The 23,662-nt window shown below is 43.1% G+C and overlaps 1 protein-coding gene across 3 annotated transcripts; it reads left to right on the top strand.

The window, feature by feature from the left end:
• Positions 1-2,313: 2,313 nt before the first annotated feature.
• On the top strand, positions 2,314-19,054 carry rrn3 (RRN3 homolog, RNA polymerase I transcription factor). 3 transcript variants are annotated; one of them, XM_083648979.1, is made up of 17 exons: positions 2,314-2,369; positions 3,681-3,737; positions 4,170-4,259; positions 4,561-4,690; positions 5,063-5,122; positions 5,241-5,304; positions 6,493-6,562; positions 10,956-11,054; positions 11,444-11,539; positions 11,800-11,917; positions 12,128-12,258; positions 12,710-12,840; positions 12,924-13,111; positions 14,484-14,592; positions 16,099-16,251; positions 18,293-18,377; positions 18,867-19,054. In XM_083648979.1, the coding sequence occupies exons 1-17, from the start codon at positions 2,337-2,339 to the stop codon at positions 19,023-19,025; spliced, it is 1,773 nt and encodes a 590-aa protein (XP_083505105.1). In that variant the 5' UTR covers positions 2,314-2,336; the 3' UTR covers positions 19,026-19,054. The 3 variants fall into 3 exon arrangements, with proteins under 3 accessions (XP_083505105.1, XP_083505104.1, XP_083505106.1); XM_083648978.1 differs by having other exon boundaries at positions 2,319-2,703; XM_083648980.1 differs by lacking the exon at positions 11,444-11,539 and having other exon boundaries at positions 2,319-2,703.
• Positions 19,055-23,662: the final 4,608 nt, after the last annotated feature.

Raw genomic sequence — 23,662 nt, 5'->3', positions numbered from 1 at the left:
CCCTCTGTGTGTGTGTGTGTGTGTGTGTGTGTGTGTGTGTGTGTGTGTGTGTGTGTGTGTGTGTGTGTGTGTGTGTGTGTGTGTGTGTGTGTGTGTGTGTGTGTGCGCGTGCGTGTGTGTGTGTGAGTAACGAGGTGGTAAATGTTAGAAACTTCATACGTACACCTCAGGTATTCAGGGGCACAGTACATGGTGTACACCTAATGAGAATAAACTGTGGAAAACATGAAATTCATGTAGGCTACTTGGAAGACAAATTCCAAAGTCCTTAAAGACGCCCTGAAGTCAAACAATCAGTTGTTCTTCTTTTCTTCTTGGTCCTACAGTTAGATGTTTGCGCTTCACTGTGCAGAATAATAATAATAATAATAATAATAATAATAATAATAATAATAATAATAATAATAATAATAATAATAATAATAATAATAATAATAATGTCTCTGCACAGTTTGACACTAGAAGGCTGTTTTCACAATCACCTTCTGAAAGTGGAAAGTTTGTTAACACTTTCTATGAAGGCCCTGTCTATAATGCATTATGAGCACATTCATAAGATATTATAATGCATTTATAAGGCTTTATGAAATGCTTTATAAATAATCATGTATAACAACTTATAACAAGGTTGATAAAGGATTATAAGTGCTGGTCATAATGTATAAGTTTAGCATCCATAATGCTTTAGGCTATATCTCCATGCCAAAGTGAAAACAGTGTTTGAAAGAATCATCTTTTTTGTTTACCTACATTACTGCCAGAAAATACGGCTCATAAGTCCTCATAACTGTGTTATAGTATACAATTGCTACTTAAAGCTCACAAAGTCATAGCATATTATTGATGTTTATTATAATACATTATGTCCACCACTTATAATATGTTATACACCTTGTTATAAGTTGCCATGCATGATTATAAAGATGTATGAGTTTTATAACGCCTTATAAAGAAGCCAATCCCTGTCCAATATTCAACTGACAAAAGTGTGATGTGGAAACTTGAAACCACCACCACAGCCTGTATAAAGGCCCGTTAATCAGCTCTGGCATAGTGGTTACAGCGTGTGCGCTTTGGAAGCGGGAGGTCGGTGGTTCAAATCCCCCTTCACTCCATGGGCAAGCAAGCCCCTAACATGGGTTACACACGCACACTGTAAATGATCTGAGATGTAGATTAGATAAACATCTTTCAGGGGAGGCCATGGCTACAAAATCCCTCACTATCTGCCATCAAACTAAATTATTGCCTAGAAAATCTGAGTTGTTGGATAGAGCCACACTCAAGACTTTAGCTGGAGCATTAGTCCAAAGCCATTTTGACTACGCTGCCACCTCCTGGTACAATAGTGGACCTACACCGCAGCACATTAAAAACAAACTCCAGTCAGACTGCCCAAAACAAATGAATTCCGGTGGTGTTAAAGCTACCTTCACGCACTCACTTGTGCCAGCTTTCTTTCAGCAACTTGGCTGCCAGTTGTACATAATAAGGTTCCCAAATACCTAGGTCTATCTAATTAATTACTTTAGTTGTTTCAGAGATATTCACAATTATGTCACTAGAAGAAGCTCTACTGATTTTGTTCTTTTTACATTTAAGACCTTAATGGGAAAAAACACATTTTTATAGGCTACTCTGCAGCAATAGCCTTTTTTATGTGGATTTTACATTGTGTCAAATAAACTATTACTACTACTACTACTATGAGATCAATGTTAATTTTGTAATTGAATGTGTATGTATCAAAGCGGTTAAATAGATTTAATTTCTAGCGCCCTTGACTTCCACAGCAGTAGATGGCGAGAGCGAGCTGGAAGAGGGAAAGGAGAATGGTGCCTTCAGGTTCTGCCGGACAAAATCTCATTGGGATGATCGCACAAACGACAACATAGATTTTTGTATTTCTTATTTTTTCTATAGGCCTATACTCTCACCAAGATGTAGGATTTAAATGGCAGCCATGTTAATCTGGGTAAATAAATTATTTTGTTGCATGTTCACTCTTTGTTCTACTAATAAACGTTTAATTTCTTCTCACTGTGACTTTCGGATCAGCACCGCACCTGCCCTATCCGGCCTGGATGTGCGTGCTTGTTCTCATCTGATTTGCATTTCTCCTTTTCGTTCTGTTACTGTTGCTCAAAGTAGATCTGCGTTCTACAAGCAGCAGCAAATCACTTTAACGTTACATGCAAAAGACAAGCTTGGCACGAGACATTGAACGCAGCGTTCATGTCCCCGCATTCATTTCCGTAAACACATCATTTACTTCCTGTTATGAAAATGGAGCTCTCACATGCGTTGGCATGTTTGGAGGATAGGTAGATAATGTTATGTATCATTTGCAGGACAGTTTGAACGCAACAGTACGTTAAGTGGTTGACCATAACTTTAAACATTGATGTTAAACTGTGAGTGACGTCACCGCTGACGTCACTTAACCGAGCTGTCTTTGGTCTTTTAGCTAGTTTAGCTTTAGCTCTCGTTAACGTGGCAAACGTTAGCGTAGCAAGGACACCTCACCTACTTAACTAACTATTTCAACCAAACAGTAGTTGACAACTAAGCAGCCATTAGCTAATATTCTCATTCGCACAGTGCGATATGGAGCTAGAAGAGCGGGATTTCATCAGCAGTTCTCCTATGAAGACTGTCAGGTTTGGAGGCAGTGTTGTGGAAACCTTAGCTAAATATCAACAGGTGAGTGGCACATATGAAACGTAACCTTAGCTAAATATCAACAGGTGAGTGGCACATAGGGAAATGCCGCTGCGACTGTCATGATAATGTTCAGTTCTTGTATGAAGACAACGACACGCCAAACACATTGAATGAACTCAGAACACGAATGGGAGACCCTTTAGAAATGTCCGGTGACATGCCGAGTTTTGCACCCCCGCCGAGAATTGCATCCCTACCTTCCGGGAGCATATTGTAATGATTTATACGGAAACGTAACTGTTTAAAAATGATATAATTGTCTGGGTAGACGTGATCTCCAAGCCAGGGGGTCTGTCCCATGGAGGTCTGTCCTGGCTTATGGAGACCGACTTTGATGCATTAGATCCGCGTGGAGGTGACTTCCATGCTTGGGGCTCTCTTCTGGCTCATGGAAGCCGACTGTGGTGCTTAAAATCCGGGTACAGAGGACCTCGAGACCTGGGGATCTCTCCTGGCTTTATGGAGGGGGGTGCAAATCTGACAAGATTTGCATCGCTGTTTTTAAGTTAAAACAGCCCCAAAATATGGTGGGGGTGCAAAACTCGGCATGACACCTGGGTCCAGTGTCTTCGATTCAGCACACACAGGGATGCAAACTAGTCACCTTTCCATCCTGCTGATATAGGAGGATTGCCCTGGTATCTGTCACCTTTTTCACTCTCCATGACTTTGCATCCCTGATAGTTAAATACACAAAGTAAAGTAAAACAAATAAAATAAAGTAACTTAAACTGCTTCCACTGAAATGCACCACGGAGGGCGATAATTACACCCAAAGTTGACATTCTATTGATTTTAGGTAGGTGTAAGTTTGCAGATCAGATGAGCAAGGAAACGTTAAACTGACAGATTTTTTTAATGAATTTTAGCGCAGCACTCTTTCCTAACCTAGCTATGTGTGTACCAACTTTGCCATTTGTGATTTGCTGCTGAAATGGTTTCTTCTTTGTTTGAAGGGAGACTCAGGTGACTATGAGCTGCTGAAGCATCAGCTGGCCGACCCTGAGATAAAGGTACAGGCAAGCGTCCCAAGAGTGTGTGACCTACGTTTTTGATCAATTAATTAATCTTTTAGTCTATAAAATGTCAAAAATAATGACAAATGCCAGAGCACAATATTTCAATTATGTTTGAACTTAATCCCCGTCAGAGTTTCAAAGGAAAAGTCGCCACGCCAGGGTTTTTGATCATTTTCACGAATCTTCCAAGACCCACAGAATATTTTCTTTTATGAGAAAGAGTTCAGATTGCTTAATTTCATCTGTGGAGCTGTAACAAACAAACAAATGTTGAATGTGACTAAAACGATTCATCGCTTATCAAAATTATAATCAATAAATATTCTGTGAAATCAACGAAGCGATGAATTGACTAATGCTTTCAGTACGAGTAGTGTGATTGAATGTTGTTTCTCTTGTGTGTAAGTAAGCTCTCTTGTCTGACAGGATGCTCAAATTATCAACTGGCTGCAGGAATTTCGTAACTGCATGAGCCAGCTCAGCAAAGAGCATGAACAGCTCATTTACACCATTTTGGTGAGTATGAAAACTCCTCGAATGTAGAAGAGCATTTATTGCTGCTCTACATATTAGGCCTGGCTGATAATAATTCAATTGCAATTCAATATCGTTTATCGTCTTTCAGTGGAATCATATCGTGATGATTTGGTGATTTTGGGATGTCGTGACAATTCTGCTGTCTAAATTGATGATAACAGGCCAATTCTACTCAAAACATTTGAACACAAAATGAAAGTATGAAACATTTTTAAGGGATATTATATCTATGTTGTTTGACGTCACACTGTGTGTGTGTGTGTGTGTGTGTGTGTTGTAGCGGCTCCCCTGGGTAGGCCGAAGCCCATCGGTGGTGGAGGAGTACCTGGCCTTCCTCAGTAACTTGGTGTCAGCCCAGACCGTCTACCTGTGCGCCTGCCTCAAGATGGTGGTCTCCCACTTCACCCCCAGTACGTCCCCCTCCCCGAAAGAAAGAAAGAAAATGACACAACTTTATGCAAGTCTTGGGCGGTGGGGGGCGGGGCGCTCAGTAACCTCTCACTTTATATAAGGATAAACACTGTATTTATTTTGAGAATTTCATGTCAATTATTTGTGCTGGTATGGTTATGTCATCTTGAATGGGCCTGTCGACCACACTTGCCTATTGTCTTGCTTATTTTTCATTTTCTGCTTATTTTGGTTGGGGGGGTTTGACTTGCCTATCCACTGTGTCACACCAATAATGTTTCATACAGAGATGATGAAGACTGACCTGTTATGTATTTATAATGTTTCATTCAGAGATGATGAAGACTGACCTGTCATGCATTTGCTTCTAGAGAGAGTGCAGATCTGGGAAGGAGGAGTCGATATCTCAGATTCGGACGACGAAGATGACGGTAGGTGCCCTCGCTCACTCTAAGTTGAAATGACGATTGCACAGCTGAACAATGCTGAAAAGTGTTGTACTCAAATTCCCCAAATAAATCCAGCTATTTGTTGGTTTGATTTCTTAAGATCTCCCCAGCAACTTTGAGCAGTGTCACCAGGCCCTGCAGGTCATCGCCAGATACGTCCCATCGTAAGTCACTCAAACAGCACGCAGGTTATTGATGAAAGTAAGCAGTTGGTTTATGTGCTGAATGGTATGAAGTATGACTCTACAATTAATCTCATTTTCATCGCAATTACAATTTTGGCTCCCTACAATTATGAAAACAAGATAATGAGATAACATATTTTTTTATATATATTATTTATTTTAGTTAGCCTTTTGATCTCCCCCCTTTTTACATTTATGTCTTTGTTTTTCAGTTCAATTATATTTAAATTTAAAAGGAATCCAGTATTAAAGGAGTTGTTTTTTTTCCAAGTTCAATAAATGCATGATGTTGCCAAAGTCAATGAGTAATCGTGTTAAATAATCGTGATCTCAGGTGTCTGGGTAGTGTAGCGGTAGATTCCCTGCCTCCCAACACGAGGGTCGCAGGTTCGCACCCCAGTGTTACCTCCGGCTTGGTCAGGCGTCCATGCATGCCTGCGGGTGGGAAGCCGGATTAGGGGTATGTGTCCTGGTCGCTGTCGGTCGGGGTGGAAGGGAACTGGTGGGAATAGCGTGATCCCCGCATGTTAGGGCTGTGAATCTTCACTGGCCTCACGATTCGATTCGATTACGATTCAGAGGGCTACGATTCAATTCGATAACGATTATCGATGCATCTCGATGCATCTTAAATTGAGGCATCACTTTTTTGATTTATTTTTTCTCACTTTCTTTTTTCTTGCTGTGTGGCTACTTTTAAAATAAAAGTGCATTTGGAATTGCATTGTATTATGATCCATAATTAAAATAAACAACTGCATGTACTTCCATTATATTTTATTTGATTATAAAAAAAAAAAATTTTTTTTTTAAATAATCGATTTTTGACATTCGTGAATCGATGCAGAATCGTGCACGTCCGCATCGCGATGCATCTTATAATCGATTATTTTTGACACCCCACGCTACGTCCTGCCGGGAGAAGCTCCCCACTGTCAGGTGGGAAAAAAAGCGGCTGGTAACTGCGCATGTGTCGGAGGAAGCATGGTTCTAGTCTACGGCTCTCCCCTAATCGGCAGAGGGTGGAGCAGCGACCAGGGCAGCAGGGTGAAATTGGCCATGTACAATGCGGGCAAATAAAATAATAATTGTGATTTCAATATCTGTCAAAATAATGGCGATTATAATTTTTTGCCATAATGGAGCAGCGCTGTCCTCTGCTTTCAGCACCAGTCGCTTCCTGATGCCCATTCTGCACGACAACTTCCCCTTCATACAGAAATCCTCCAGGACCCTGGTGAGTCAGCCCAGTGACAGTTAACAAGTTAGAGCAGGAACACTCAACTTGCTTTGCCCAGGGGCCACTTTCGTGAAATGATAGAAGGCCAGGGGCCAGTTAATAAACAAACAATATACATTTTTCTGTAGCGGATTGTAGGTTTTTGGGGTGTCAGCCGGAGTTTAGTCTGACAATGTTGTGCACACCAGATAGTTAGGTTAAGTACATACTAGGGGTGCACCGATCACGTTTTTTGCCACCGATCACCGATCGCCTATGGGAAATATCTGCCCAACAGATCATCGACCGATCACCGATATATAAACTAAACAAAAAGTATGGAAACGTTATTTTGGTCGATTATTTCTCCACTTTAATAATACCAATTGGCATTGTATTTTATATCATTGGAAAGCCTGATTAGTGATAGGGCTTTTTTTTTATTAAAAAAATATATATATATCAATATAAAAAAATTCAATATAAAAAAATATCGGCAATCAGCCGAAATATCGGCAATCAGCCGATCGCATATTTGAGGTCAAAATCGGCTGATACAGATTGCTTGTCGATCGATCGGTGCACCCCTAGTACATACATAAGTGCCTGGGTAGCGAGCAGACGCCGGTATTTGACAATTTAGCAGCTAAATCATAGATTATTGAAAGATATTCCATATTGGCCAGAATGACATGAACATTTGGACACTTATTCAGCGGGTATCTTGCATGTTGCGTTCAGGTGCACTGTAAAAAATTTTTTTTTTTTTTTTGCAATTCCATCAGGCCGCAAGTTGAGTATCACTGAGTTAGACATTGGCTAGTCTCTACGCCAGACCCATGAGAGTTCTTACGCTCATACACTATGTTACTGCATGCTGCAGATCTCTCTCTGGGTCTGATACACTATGTTACTGCATGCTGCAGAGCTCTCTCTGGGTCTGATACACTATGTTACTGCATGCTGCAGATCTCTCTCTGGGTCTGATACACTATGTTACTGCATGCTGCAGAGCTCTCTCTGGGTCTGATACACTACGTTACTGCATGCTGCAGAGCTCTCTCTGGGTCTGGGACGCTTCCCCCCAGCTGGCTGGTAATGGGAGGGAACCGTTCACTTGGCCAGTCATATGCCAGGGATGGATACAGTCCTGCCCAATCAGTAACGACTTTGCGATCAGACAACACGGGAGGCGCAGCCCATTTGTCAAACCACTCTCTCATTGGTGCTACGACCTGTCACTCATTCAATTTCACCCCCCTAGACGCGCCCACCAAACTCCAGCAGTGGCTGTGAAGTGGTACAGACTCATTTCAAGATTCAAGATTCAAGATTTTTATTGTCACTCCATGGTACAAGTATCACGTGTGAAATTCTTGTGCTGAGGACTCCGTTTACAACATAGTACAAATGTGACAGGGCATATGAGTGCAAAAACAACAAGAGACACAACAAGCAATAAGGCAGTAGAGTGATAAGACAAGTCAGAGACAGTGGCGTATTCACTGCACATAGGTGCACATTTCATGTGCATACTTTAGACGTGCTTAAACATTTTAAATTCGGCGTATTTGACATACAGGTGCAAATAGCATATTCCTTATTAAACATACAATTAAACTCAGCGTTTTAAATTCGGCGTATTTGACCTACAGGTGCAAATAGCATATTCCTTATTAAACATACAAACATTAGACATACATAATGGTAGCAGCTACAGTGCGGTACAGTACGGCTACTACACTATTTGTGTATGTTAAGGAGTCTCGTGGCCTGCGGGAAGAAACTGTTCCTCAAGCGATTTGTTTTATGTAGTATGCGGAGCGCAGCGATTCAACGTAATAGTTGAGTCTGGGGAGAGACTAGACCTTGGCCCAATGACTGTCTGTCTGTCTGTCTGTCTGTCTATATCTATCTATCTATCTATCTATCTATCTATCTATCTATCTATTTATTAGGGCTGTCCTAAACGACTATTTTCTTCTCGATTCGTGTAGAATGCAGTGACAGTGCAGACTCATTGATTGTTGCTCCACATTTCACAACACAACCTCTCAGCTCCAGGCCGCAGCTCAGAGTCAACTGTCTGCTTTTCTTAAGGTGTTTAATATCACCAGTGTGTCCCGCAGCTCAGAGTCAACTGTCTGCTTTTCTTAAGGTGTTTAATATCACCAGTGTGTCCCACAGCTCAGAGTCAACTGTCTGCTTTTCCTAAGGTGTTTAATATCACCAGTGTGTCCCACAGCTCAGAGTCAACTGTCTGCTTTTCCTAAGGTGTTTAATATCACCAGTGTGTCCCACAGCTCAGAGTCAACTGTCTGCTTTTCCTAAGGTGTTTAATATCACCAGTGTGTCCCACAGCTCAGAGTCAACTGTCTGCTTTTCCTAAGGTGTTTAATATCACCAGTGTGTCCCACAGCTCAGTCAACTGTCTGCTTTTCCTAAGGTGTTTAATATCACCAGTGTGTCCCACAGCTCAGAGTCAACTGTCTGCTTTTCCTAAGGTGTTTAATATCACCAGTGTGTCCCACAGCTCAGAGTCAACTGTCTGCTTTTCCTAAGGTGTTTAATATCACCAGTGTGTCCCACAGCTCAGAGTCAACTGTCTGCTTTTCCTAAGGTGTTTAATATCACCAGTGTGTCCCACAGCTCAGAGTCAACTGTCTGCTTTTCCTAAGGTGTTTAATATCACCAGTGTGTCCCACAGCTCAGAGTCAACTGTCTGCTTTTCCTAAGGTGTTTAATATCACCAGTGTGTCCCACAGCTCAGTCAACTGTCTGCTTTTCCTAAGGTGTTTAATATCACCAGTGTGTCCCACAGCTCAGAGTCAACTGTCTGCTTTTCCTAAGGTGTTTAATATCACCAGTGTGTCCCACAGCTCAGAGTCAACTGTCTGCTTTTCCTAATGTGTTTAATATCACCAGTGTGTCCCACAGCTCAGAGTCAACTGTCTGCTTTTCCTAAGGTGTTTAATATCACCAGTGTGTCCCACAGCTCAGAGTCAACTGTCTGCTTTTCCTAAGGTGTTTAATATCACCAGTGTGTCCCACAGCTCAGAGTCAACTGTCTGCTTTTCCTAAGGTGTTTAATATCACCAGTGTGTCCCACAGCTCAGAGTCAACTGTCTGCTTTTCCTAAGGTGTTTAATATCACCAGTGTGTCCCACAGCTCAGAGTCAACTGTCTGCTTTTCCTAAGGTGTTTAATATCACCAGTGTGTCCCACAGCTCAGAGTCAACTGTCTGCTTTTCCTAAGGTGTTTAATATCACCAGTGTGTCCCACAGCTCAGAGTCAACTGTCTGCTTTTCCTAAGGTGTTTAATATCACCAGTGTGTCCCACAGCTCAGAGTCAACTGTCTGCTTTTCCTAAGGTGTTTAATATCACCAGTGTGTCCCACAGCTCAGAGTCAACTGTCTGCTTTTCCTAAGGTGTTTAATATCACCAGTGTGTCCCACAGCTCAGAGTCAACTGTCTGCTTTTCCTAAGGTGTTTAATATCACCAGTGTGTCCCACAGCTCAGAGTCAACTGTCTGCTTTTCCTAAGGTGTTTAATATCACCAGTGTGTCCCACAGCTCAGAGTCAACTGTCTGCTTTTCCTAAGGTGTTTAATATCACCAGTGTGTCCCACAGCTCAGAGTCAACTGTCTGCTTTTCCTAAGGTGTTTAATATCACCAGTGTGTCCCACAGCTCAGAGTCAACTGTCTGCTTTTCCTAAGGTGTTTAATATCACCAGTGTGTCCCACAGCTCAGAGTCAACTGTCTGCTTTTCCTAAGGTGTTTAATATCACCAGTGTGTCCCACAGCTCAGAGTCAACTGTCTGCTTTTCCTAAGGTGTTTAATATCACCAGTGTGTCCCACAGCTCAGAGTCAACTGTCTGCTTTTCCTAAGGTGTTTAATATCACCAGTGTGTCCCACAGCTCAGAGTCAACTGTCTGCTTTTCCTAAGGTGTTTAATATCACCAGTGTGTCCCACAGCTCAGAGTCAACTGTCTGCTTTTCCTAAGGTGTTTAATATCACCAGTGTGTCCCACAGCTCAGAGTCAACTGTCTGCTTTTCCTAAGGTGTTTAATATCACCAGTGTGTCCCACAGCTCAGAGTCAACTGTCTGCTTTTCCTAAGGTGTTTAATATCACCAGTGTGTCCCGGTTCAGTGGAGTTGGATTTGAACAGGTCATTACAGTTTGATGGAGTTTTTTTCCTCCCCATGTTCAAATGAAATTTGAAATAAAAAGTGACAGCCGGAGTATACAGTGATATCATATATATATAATATATATATGATATCATAATATAAATTGAGCTTTATATTGAAAGAGCAGCTTTATTGCTCATGATTGAAGGCTCTGTTTGCACTGCAGCTCTTGAAAAGACAGACATGACTGAATGGTTTGTTGCTCTCCACAGGAGTGTTATGTCCACAACCTCCTGCGGGTGGCAGTGTACATCCCCTCTGTACGCCGAGATGTGCTGGAGGTCGTCATGGGAAAGATGCTCAAACTGGATGTAAGCGGCTCAGAAGAATTCAGGGATCAAATGTCCAGTCAGACTGATGCACAGCAGAGGCTCACTGGACAGGATCCTGTCCAGTCAGACTGATGCACAGCAGAGGCTCACTGGACAGGATCCTGTCCAGTCAGACTGATGCACAGCAGAGGCTCACTGGACAGGATCCTGTCCAGTCAGACTGATGCACAGCAGAGGCTCACTGGACAGGATCCTGCTTGTTACCTGGCATGTCTGCTTATCAGACATGATCATTTAACACCAAAGAGTGATGTCTAACTCATTACCGGTCAAATGCAGACGATGAATTTCCCCATGGGGATAAATAAAGGATAAGTTATATCAGTGTGTCTGTACTCATCTGTAACAGTGTGTCAAATGTATTTCAGGTGAGTGCATCACGGTGTGAGATTGAGGAGGTGGAGGACAATGCCGTGCAGAACCAGAGCACAGAAGATTGTGCAGAGGAGGGTCTCTTTGACATGGTACTAGTCCTGAGCATTTTGACTGCCAGGTCCACATCACCTTACATGATCTTGAATTGTTAAACCAGCCACTTCAGAGAGATATACGTTTGATCAATCACAACTTTGTTTTATGCATGTTATTGTCTGTCTCTCTGTCTCGCTGTCTCTCTCTTTGTCTTTCTCTGTCTCTCTTTGTCTCTTTCTGTCTCTCTGTCTTTCTCTGTCTGTGTCTTTCTGTCTCTCTGTCTCACTGTCTCTCTCTTTGTCTCTCTTGTCAGGATGAGGACGTGCCGGCAGGTAAAGCCTCCACAGCGATGGCCCACCCGGTGGCAGAGAGGCTGGACACTCTCATGGCTGTGCTGCTCGCCTACATCAAGGACGTCTGTCATGTCAATGGTGAGACACACAGAGACACACAAACACACCTAGTATTAAAGGGATAGTTCAGCCTGTCATCTCAAATTACCTGAACTCCCGTTGCGATCTGGATTAAATTGCGAGCTGGATATGCTGTCCGAATGAGGAACCACCGGCTCACACATTTACATCTGGTGTAAACAGGGTCTTAAAGAGAGTCATCAGTCCTCTCCCTGTCTGCTCTCTCAGGTTGTCTGGATGTGGAGAGAACGAAGGAGCTGTACAGAGACCTGCTGAGTGTGTTCGACAAGCTCATCCTCCCCACACACGCCTGCTCTCATGTCCAGTACTCTCTGTTTTACCTCTGTAGCTTCAGACTGGTCAGTACACACACACACACACACACACACACACACACACCTGCTCTCATGTCCAGTACTCTCTGTTTTACCTCTGTAGCTTCAGACTGGTCAGTACACACACACAAACACACACACACACACACACACACACACACACACACACACACACACACACACGCCTGCTCTCATCTCCAGTACTCTCTGTTTTACCTCTGTAGCTTCAGACTGGTCAGTACACACACACACACACACACACACACACACACCTGCTCTCATGTCCAGTACTCTCTGTTTTACCTCTGTAGCTTCAGACTGGTCAGTACACACACGCACACACACGCACACACACACACACACACACACACACACACACACACACACACACACCATTGAAAATTAACCTGCATCAGGTGTCTCTGTCCCAGGCCCTGTCTGAAGTCCTTGTTGTGTCTCTGTGTCTCTGTCCCAGGCGCTGGCAGAAGCCTTTCTGGATCACCTGTGGAAGATCCTCCAGAGCCCCTCCCAGCCTGCCGTGCTTCGCCAGGCCGCTGCCGGATACTTGGGAAGCTTCCTGGCTCGAGCGAACTTCCTCCCCGTAGCGTGAGTTATTTTACCCTTCATCTCCGTAGCGTGAGTTCATCCACACAAAATCTAGTGTCAAACTAAACTGAAGCGTCCTCCAGGACGGTGCGAGCCTGCCTGGACCTGCTGCTGCCCTGGCTCCACAGCTACATCGACAGGCAGGACAGCGGGGACAGACAGGCCTGCTGTGACATCAGCCTGCACGGGCCCTTCTACACCGCCTGCCAGGCCGTCTTCTACACACTGATCTTCAGACACTCGGCCATCCTGGAGGGCAACATGAAGAAAGGTACAACTGTCTGAGACACTTTTCACTCCACATGGCCCCCAGCTGACTTCCTGCTGTGGTGTTTGCTAACACAATGCAGGGCCTGAAATCTGGCGCGGGATCGCCCATATTTTCCCGCACATTTTGAATTTGATGAACCATGAGTCAAGTCAAGTCAAGTTTATTTATATAGCCCTAATTCACAAGCATGTCTCAGAGGGCTTCACAGAAAGTATGTCTAGCTGATTCTAGCTAACACACAGTAACAAGAATATACAGAATAAAGATAACATTTGAACAATTGATAATATAGAAAATATAGAAATGAAGAGAGAGCAGAGGAGAGAGCAGGAGAAGGGGGAAGAGCAGGGGGAATGTGTGAGAGTGATGGGGTGGGGAGGGAATGGGAGATGTTGGAGGGTATAGGAGGTGGGGAAGGAGCAAGAGGAGAGAGCAGGAGAGGAAGGAGGTGGGGAGAGAATGAGAAATATAGACGCACATCTTGCAAACGGACATATGTCAATTTCTAAGCAACCAAACTATGCCTAATTTAATTGGCTGCAAGCCTTTAGTAATGAGTCCTTTTGCCAGATAAGCACATGTTCACATATAGAGCTTATGGGTGCCATGCTTTGAATAGTGGCGAAATACTAAGAGCATGGGTGCCATGCTTTAAATAGTGGCGGAATATTGCCGTGCTATGCCATGCTTTAAATAGTGGCGGAATATTGGAGAGGATAGAGTGGGTGCCATGCTTTGGAGTAAAATGTGTACTATGCTTTAGAGTAGTGGGGGAAAGGGGGAAGGGGAAGAACACCGGGAAGAGGAGAAAGCAGGAGAGCGGGGGGATGTGAGGGAGGAGAGGGGGGAGGTGGGGAGAAAATAGGAAATGTGGAGGAGGAGAGAACAGAGGAGGAGAGATGAGGGTGCAGGGGAGGGAGAGCCAGGGTAGAGGTAGGGTCTAGGGTTGGGGGAGGGGAGGGAGTAGGATACGGGCCCGGATTAGGGCGAGGGTGGGGAGAAATGGGAAATGTGGAGGAGGAGAGAACAGAGAAGGAGAGAACCACACTGTAAATTTATTACCCCAAGGCACAGTGCAGTTCACATGTGTAGGCTAGTTTGTAATGTATCTGTTATATGCCTTTTATTTTCTTATTTCCTATGAACATGGAAGTGATTTTATTTTTGTAATATTAGTATACATATTGAAATGTATGTAATATTAGTGTACATATTGAAATGTAACCCTGAGTCTGAGTCATATTTTCCTGCCTTCAGTGATCAATATAACACTTAGTCCACTGTCTGTGTGCATGTGCGCGTGCGTGTGTGCATTGTGTGCGTATGTGCATTGTGTGTGTGTGTGTGTGTGTGTATTGTGTGTGTGTGTCAGGTCTGGCATACCTACAGAGTCTGAACCTCGAGCGGGTGGTGATGTGTCAGCTCAATCCGCTCAAAGTTTGCCTGCCGTCGGTAACCAGCATGTTCGCCGCCATCACCAGGTACAGCATGGTACTGCACCTGACGCCTCTGACATACACCAGCTAATATGCATAATTGCATTGGTGGATAGATGGATTGAGTAGAATGATATAGATTTCAAATTGCTACAGCAGCAAGAGACTTAAAGGAGATGTTCACTGAACAACGATGCTGATTTGTTTTGCACATGATCTCACACATCATGATCTCACACATCATGATCTCACACATGATCTCACACATCATGATCTCACACATCATGATCTCACACATGATCTCACACGTCATGATCTCACACATCATGATCTCACACGTCATGATCTCACACATAATGATCTCACACATCATGATCTCACACATGATCTCACACGTCATGATCTCACACATGATCTCACACATCATGATCTCACGTCATGATCTCACACATCATGATCTCACACATCATGATCTCACACGTCATGATCTCACACATGATCTCACACATCATGATCTCACACATCATGATCTCACACATCATGATCTCACATCATGATCTCACACATCATGATCTCACACATGATCTCACACGTCATGATCTCACACATCATGATCTCACACGTCATGATCTCACACATAATGATCTCACACGTCATGATCTCACACATCATGATCTCACACATCATGATCTCACACATCATGATCTCACACATCATGATCTCACACATCATGATCTCACACATCAGAAAACTGAAAACAGTTTTGCAGACATTCATTTAGTTTGACAGTTATTGAGAGTTGAGTTGATTAAAGTTGTGGACCAGTGATGTGATGTCATCTATGAATGACAAACAGACAAAACAAAGCACAAATCCAGGTGCATACTGTAATTAGGAGAATAAAACACAAAGAATAAATGCCAATGCAAAAATAATCAATATATGTACATGATGTCATATACATGTCACGGTTCCCACGGGTCTTTGAAATCCTGTGAATTTTACAGAAAAAAGTTTTTGAAGATAGACATACTGTAAATAGATGGACATGGGTCATTATTTTTGAAGTCTTTGAATCTATACATTTTGCGCAAGAATAGAAATTGAAGTTCTTTTTATTTAGATTTTCTTTTAACTTAACATCTAACAAAACATAGTTGAGGTGTTAACACATTCAAGCCTCTTTTTTTTTTATTGTCTGTGAGCTTCCGTGAAGCTTCTAATTCTCATTACAGTATAAGAAATTCTCTGTTGTATCAGTAATGAACCTTAATCCGTGCCTCAAAACGATGCCGTGTTGGGTCCTCGAATTTGAGGGAATTGGGCCTGGAAAGTCCTTGAATTAGATGTTTAAGGTGTGGGAACCCTGACTATGTTCAAATGTAGCTTATATCTGTACAGCATGTTATCATTACAGTACAGTATATTATGCAAAATCAATTATTTTATTATCAGAATGAAAGTTTGCCAGTTATTTAATAACTTGTTGCAGACAGTTTTGTGCCTCCCTCACAATCTACTATATTGGATGTGGGTGTTTTTCTGTCACAGGAAGTACCAGGTGGTGTTCTGCTACACGCTTATAGAGAGGAATAACCGGCACGTGTTGCCAGTAGTGCGCAGCAACACAGGGGGCGACTGCGTTCCCACTAACACCAACCCCCTGGACAGCTTCTTCCCCTTCGACCCCTACCTGCTCAAGAGGTATGGTGTGATCTGAGACTGATGCTTTGAACCAGGCTAAACAAGAACTAAGAACACACTCAGCCTCGACACAACCAGGCTAAACAAGAACTAAGAACACAGTCAGCCTCGACACAACCAGGCTAAACAAGAGCATCACTAAGAACACACTCGGCCTCGACACAACCAGGCTAAACAAGAGCATCACTAAGAAAACACTCGGCCTCGACACAGCGTTTCACATCGTGTAGCCTGCGTAACATGACCTCACATCCTGTTTGGCTCTACGTATCAGTCCTGGATTGAGTGGACTCTAAGCAGTCCACAGCAGTTTCAGTGGGGGGGACTAGTTGCCTTGACAGACAACTTTTCAGACAATCAGCATTGCCAAATCCACTCGGAAGAACGGCAAAACCGTCTTTTCCGCAGAAAAAAAAATCTTGTTCTTGTTTAATTGTTGCTATTGAGTCTATTTCTGCAACTCCACATGTGGCTTTGTTTACTCTACTAATGTTAACGTTAGCGCTCATAACTTCGTGAGCGGCGTTTGGCCGGTGCACTTTGTCATTTCTGTAAATGGCTGGCTGGGTGCCAGCTGATCCGCAGAACCAAACAGAACGTGAGTTCACGTGATCGATCGTCACTGGGTCCGATTTGGCGAGAAAACAGGTGGATGCTTTATGGCACAAAACAAGAAGCATTTTAAAACTGCTGCTTTCATTTGCAGTACTACAGATTCAACGTCACCTTAGCTCACCCAGTCACAATGTATAATGCTTATATTGTTATCTTAACCAAAGATTGCAAATAAAAACAGGATTACTACTTAAAACAATCTTGAATGTAGGTGATTTTTAGTCACTCAGTGTGTAGTGTCTTTGACAAAGCCATAACTGTTGCTATACGCTCGGCCAGACTACGTTACGGTTGCGGTTTGTCAACAATATGGCGCCGTCCGGGGTTATCGAATAAGGTCTAAAGCAGTGATCCTCACTATTTTCTCCATGAGAGCCACACTAGCCGGTCAAAGTCAGTAAGCGTTTGATTTAGTTTTTAGTTTATTCAATGATAAAACCAATGATAAAAAATGTAGAACCAATGATAAAAATGTTAGAAACAATTATAAAAATCATAAAAACATTCAGACCGACTTTATATATTTCTTTTTATATATATATAACATATATATATATATATATATATATATATATATATATATATGATATAAAAAACATTCAGGCCAACTTAATAAAAAATTATAAAAGTGATGAAAACATTCACACCGGCTTGATTAAAAAAATATATATGAAAACATTTTGATGTCCAGTCTGTCTCTCTCTGGGATGCAGCTCCACACACCTCCAGCTCAGTAAACAGCCTGTGCTTTGCTGGTCTCCACACCCAGCTCAGTAGGCTAAACCAGGGGTTCCCAACCTTTTTTGTGCCAAGGACCGGTAGATAGATGGAAAAAAAAGTCACGGACCGGTTGTCAATTTATTTTTATTTTTATTTTTTTTATAAACATAGGCTATAATATTATAGGCTGTGTGGTAGTTGAAATATAGTTTCAAGTTGACGTTTATTTATGTTTGTAGTTTGTAAAAAAAATGTTTGTTAAAAAGAAATATATATATATATATACCGGTATATATTTTTGGACCGGGCTCGCATGAAAGAGTCTAGAGCCGCCATCGTCTCGCGAGCCGCGCATCGAGGATCTAGGGTCTATAGGGAAACAAACACTGCCTTGTTTGGATTCCTTTATCCAATCACAGTTGTCTTGGGCAGCACTAAGCACACAGGATGCAGCGACAGTATAAAATAGTGTCAGGGGGAACTGCTAGAACCAAATGTCTAAATCCCCGCCAAAGAAAACCAACATATAAAACCGTAAAACACGTATGTAAAACTTGACATTTTCAGCGTGTAACGTTAGGTTGCTAGCTGGGCGGTTGTTGTTTCACATACTGTAGCTACGTGGACTTTAAAAACACGTAGATAGCAGAAACGGTAGCCTGCTTCCATTGAGTCAGACGACTCAGTTTGTGTTGTGTCTCTGCAGGTCAGCTCAGCTCATCGAGCCTCTCTACCAGGTGTGGCAGGAGCCTTCAGACACACAGCTTCACACCACCAACACACACCAGAAGGTGAGTCAGCCTAACACCACCAACACACACCAGAAGGTGAGATGTCTGGAGCTGAATAATGCCAATATCAAGTAGGGCTGCAACTAACAATTATTTTCATTCTTGCTTGATCTCTTATTTTCTCGATTAATTGTTTATAGTAGTTGTTTGGTCTATAAAACGTCAGAAAATGGTGAAAAATGTCGATCAGTGTTTCCCAAAGCACAAGATTGTGTCCTCAAATGTCTTGTTTGTCCACAACTCAAAGAATTTACAGTCAGAGGATTTAAAAACAGAAAAAACAACGCACATTTAAGAAGCTGGAATCAGATCATTCCGATTTTTTCCCGTTAAAAAAATACTCAAACCGATTATCAAAATAGTTGCAGCTCTAACATCAAGGCATTAGATCAATCTCCCTCTATGATGAGATTAGAGCCAGTCTACGATTCAGACTTGATTGAACAGAGATTTGAGTCCTGATCTGATGGGTGCTGCTGTCTTTCTCAGGCTTTGGAGGACGACGAGGATGACTTCCTGCATGGGGAGACACCCCAGACAGACGGGGTTGTGGGAATGACGCCCGGCTCGTACGACTCCAGCCTCCACAGCCCGATGAGCCCGAGCAGCGTGGGCTCACCCCCTGTCACCTTCCAGAGACCCTTCTAATCCCAGCCACCACACCAGGGGCGAATTTTCCACTTTGGACAGGGGGGGACATGCCCCCCCCTCTTTTTCAAAACCTAGATTCTGCCCCCCCCCCCCCCCCCCCCTTTTTTTTTTCTTTTACTGAAAAAATCATGGGTATACTCATCAAAATCATGCTTAATACGTTACTGTTTGACCATAGCCATCATGTTCTGGCTGAGAATGTGAATTGAGTTGCTGATTATAAGCTATAGGCTACTCCAAAAGATTGCCACAGATGAGCGGACAGCTTCTATCATGCTTGGTTCTATGCTTGGATGGGGAGTTGCGGACATCAGGCATCCCAGCGAGCACAAAATGTTTTTTCAACGTTGATTTTTAGTTGCAATCTGGTTTGAACGTCTAAGACCTAATTCCACCATCTTTTCTTTCTTTTTCTTATCCCCCATTAGTGCAATTTTTTTTAATTTATTTATCCTGGTTGCTGCTCCACCCTCTGTCGATCTGGGGAGAGCCGAAACTGGCTCCATGCTTCCTCCGAGACATGGGCAGTTAGCCAGCCGCTTCTTTTCACCTGACAGGGGAAGCTTCACCGGTAGGACATAGCACGTGGGAGGATCACGCTATTCCAACGAGTTCCCCTCCCTCCGAACAGGCGCCCCTAACGACCAGAGGAGGAACCACTTCAGCGACTAGGATATTGAATGTTTTGGTGAGGGGTTCCTATATGAAGGAAACCCCCAGGGGGCACGGAGAGAACATGCAAACTCCACACAGAAGGGCCCTTTTGACTCGAGGACATGCGGACGGGCACGCACTCCTTCAGCGCTCACAGCGTCCCAGGTGGGAATCGAATCCAGGACCTTCTAGCTGTGAGGCGACAGCTCTACCACTGAGCCACCCCTAAAAACACAGTTTGGTTAATCATGATATTGTTAAAACGTTCGTTGTAGCTTGAAATAGAGGCAATATTCATACTGTGTGAATTGGTATTTGTCCAATTTATTGTGTAACTGAGTTGAAATCTCGTCTACACAAACACTACATACATTTCAATGCATTTTATGTCACATGAGATATCATAAATATGGGACTATATAGGCTATGTGCTGCCAGCAAAAAGCTTCCAGGACACAACTATGGTTAATAGTTTAGCGCAATACTATAAAATAATGAATTGAGTTCCTGCAGTTGCATGCGCAAGTACTTACAGTAGTCACTAGCTGTGACTGACTAGTCTGCCCAGAATTGAATCCGAAGCAATACTGCATCATGTGCGGAAGGAGGTGCTCTGGGCACGCTATGTTATTGTAACAGACTGTATACGAGGCTCTGTGTACCCCCTGAGTTGCCGGTGTTAAATGAAGTGAACCTCTGAAGCCCTACAGCCGACAGCAGGGATACTCAACTTGCTTTGCCCGGGGGCCACTTATAAGTGCCTGGTGGTGCTATTTGAGAATTTAGCTGGAGTTCAGTCAAACTTTATTCAACGTTACGTTTTCATTGTGAATTAGATAAAAAACACGATTTCAGACGGACAAGCCCGTCTTTTATTGTCACGCGAACACTTCAACACATGCATGCGGCCACAACACACTCATGCTGACGGTGGCCGGTGAAATTTGTCCTCTGCATTTGACCCATCCAGGCTTGTCCTTTCCTCCGGGGGGCAGGCCAGGAGCAGTGGTCGCTTTTTTCTTTCCAGCGCCCGGGGACCAACTTTGGATGTTGTCGTCACTGGTCGGATGACGCTCTTCTGCATGTTTTTAGTGGGGGGTTATGTACGGAGGAACCCCCTGGGGGGTACGCGGAGAACATGCAAACTCCACACAGAAAGGCCCTTTTGACGAGATAACCCACCTGGGCAGTGGGCACTGAGGATATGGGGGGGTCACAACTCCAGCGCCCACAGCGTCCCAGGCGAGAATCGAACTCAGGACCTTCTAGCTGTGAGGCGACAGCGCTACCGTACCCCCCCAAAGATAATGATCAGGGGGCCACTCTGCACCCTATCGCAGGCCACATCTGGCCCCCGGGTCACAAGTTGAGTATCACTGGCCTACAGACTGCTAGGTCCAATTTGTAAGATTCCTCCACAACAATCTTACAAAGAATTGCCAAAGTGGCATCTGTCTGCGATTTTCGTCACGGTTTTGGCCCCACATTGATTTGTGATGATTTTGATCCGTAATGATGTCACTGATGATGTCACAATGTCTGACATCAGTGATGTCACTCGAGCACTCAGCAAAACAGCTGAATAAACAAGACCCAGACAGACTACAGTCTTAGCTTATTCCTTTAATATAAAACGGAAACAGAAAGAAATTGAGGCCAAAGATGCAATCTGGTTTAATTACAGTATATAACAGTATATGAAGTTATTTTTAACATTTGCAGTCAATATAAACAAAATCCATTTAAGTTTAATCTATGCTTTTTATGTATATCTCCCTACTCTCCATGACTTACAACATGTATCTCAAACCTGGGTTTACACAGTATAGTAACGATTGCATCTCCCAAACCTAAAACGTTCTACCCATTCCTGTATGGAGGCGGTAATAACATGAAGCATGCAGTGATTTTCAGCCCCTGAAGATGAATCTGAAAGGAACAAATACTCTTTAAACATTTCATTCCTCACCTTCCCTTATTTTTGACTGGATGAGGAAACAATGAAAGTTAGCGAGATGGGAATAGGGAAATAGATACCGTTGATGTCAGTGTCCCCCTTTACTTTCTGTTTGAGAGTTCACAGCCATGGTTTGCTAAGCGAACAGGCGATGACATATGACAGAGATGACAGCATGTTGGTATGAAACAAAGATGAGCTAGTATTCACAGAAGAAAACCACTGAGCACTTTAGAGGCAAACAAGCCGTCACAGACAATCCAATCCGATTGTCCGAAGCCTCGAATGATGCTGGAAGACCGTTTTATCGTTCACTGGATTTGATGTTCTGAAAGTATTTAGTTATTTTCAAGAAACGTATTGAACGGCATCCCGATTCTATTCGTTATCTAATACCACTTTAACACCAAGGGTCCAATCACGGTTATTGCCAGGTTGATTTTGTGACTGAAAGGGTTAACCCAGGTTGCCCAACCCGGGTGTGCATGGCATCGTCCGGGTTGCTATTTGTTATGCTAATTATGCTAGGCTAATTGTTATGCAGCTCTCCCAGGTTGTGACCCAGGTCCTATGTGAACATTGGACCTTCCAGGTTAGGCATACGAACCAAGGGATTTCATCCAATTATTTTTCCATAGACATTTTTTGCTTTGTCAAACCAAGAGATTCAGCTATATTTAGAATCAGGAGAGACTGTAGAACATTTCACTCTGACAAAAACAAAGGTCAGAGTGAAGTGCTCTATGGTCTCTCCTGATTGGTTGTTAAATTAATTTATTTTTATAAGCATTTTACGAAATGTCTATGGAAAAATAAATGGCAGATGAAATCCCTTGGCTTGTCCGCCTAACCTGGAAGAGGGCATACTTTGGCTCTATAGTCATGACCAGGTATTAACCCCATGTTGACTGACTTGGTGTCAATTGACAAAAGAAGGGTTGAACCTGGTCAAGTACCCATGGTGCATCCCTGGTGGTTGGTGTGAAAGTGGTATAAGGGGGTTGGGATTGTAGTTTGGGTCGGTCGGTCAGCCTCAGCGTTACTGGATCGGGTTTTCGCCCCGGCTCTCCCAGTGTTCTCTGGATCTTCGTCCCACGTGTGTGTGTGTGTGTGTGTGTGTGTGTGTGTGTGTGTGTGTCTACACATGGCGAGGGCTGACATCCGGGGCTGCCGCCTCCGCGTCGCTCAGGAACGCTGTGGGTCAAAGGTCAAATACAGTTTATTAGAATCTGCCAGAAACAACAGAAGACGAACAAGTGACTGGAAGGAATAAAAAGTCATGTAATAACTAATTGTTCCTATTTTAAACATGATGGAAAGTGTGTGGCTAAGCTTGTAGTAGAGTTACTTTACACTATTCATGGGCTTCAGTCACGTGACACTTTAGTTGTGGCGGCCAACTTGAGGACCGAATGCAGCACACAACTTGTTGGTACCCGTTATATGGGAGGACTGAATCAGATCAACACTTTTACTATGTTATCACTTTAATTCAGCTTTTGGATATATTTTGTAATTTTTCAGAAATCATAGTTAAAGTTGTTTGCTTTTTCAACTTTTACAATGGGATCCTAGAGTGTGTGATCTCACAATTCACACCACCAGACTTTCCAGGTGGCACTTTTTTTTAAACTAAATTCACATTTTAATACGGACGCTCACAGAAGTTTAACACTACATACATACATCAAACCCTGAAGCTACTTCTGCTCTGACTCCGAGGCCATTTACACCTGCCATTAACATGCGTTTTCTGCCATCAGATTGCAATCTGATTGTGCATGACCACATTAGCCTGATTTAATTTATACCTGGCATTAACTCATTCTCTGCCAAGGACGTACCCGGACATACTTTTAACAATGCCGTTCTGTGCCAAGGACGTCCTCGGACGTACTTTCATGTTTTGGTTGTTTACATTACATCAGACACTTTCCCAGCCTGTGACATTGTTTCAAGTCAAACTGATAAAAGGAACCCGCTAGTTTAGTATTTATAGTATAGTCACCCATTTAGCAGTAAT

Source organism: Poromitra crassiceps (genome assembly GCF_964638095.1).
Source record: "Poromitra crassiceps genome assembly, chromosome: 13".
NCBI lineage: Eukaryota > Metazoa > Chordata > Actinopteri > Beryciformes > Melamphaidae > Poromitra > Poromitra crassiceps.
Note: the sequence above shows the minus strand (reverse complement) of the source record. Positions and strands in the feature narration are given on the sequence as shown.

What these genes read in the sequence shown, in the direction of transcription:
- rrn3 (XM_083648978.1), top strand. Translation starts at nt 2,608, where the DNA reads ATGGAGCTAGAAGAGCGGGATTTCATCAGCAGTTCTCCTATGAAGACT. An exon ending in ACCTCTGTAGCTTCAGACTG is followed by an intron (nt 12,259 to 12,709) that starts GTCAGTACACAC and finishes TCTCTGTCCCAG; the next exon opens with GCGCTGGCAGAAGCCTTTCT. An exon ending in GACCCCTACCTGCTCAAGAG is followed by an intron (nt 16,252 to 18,292) that starts GTATGGTGTGAT and finishes GTGTCTCTGCAG; the next exon opens with GTCAGCTCAGCTCATCGAGC.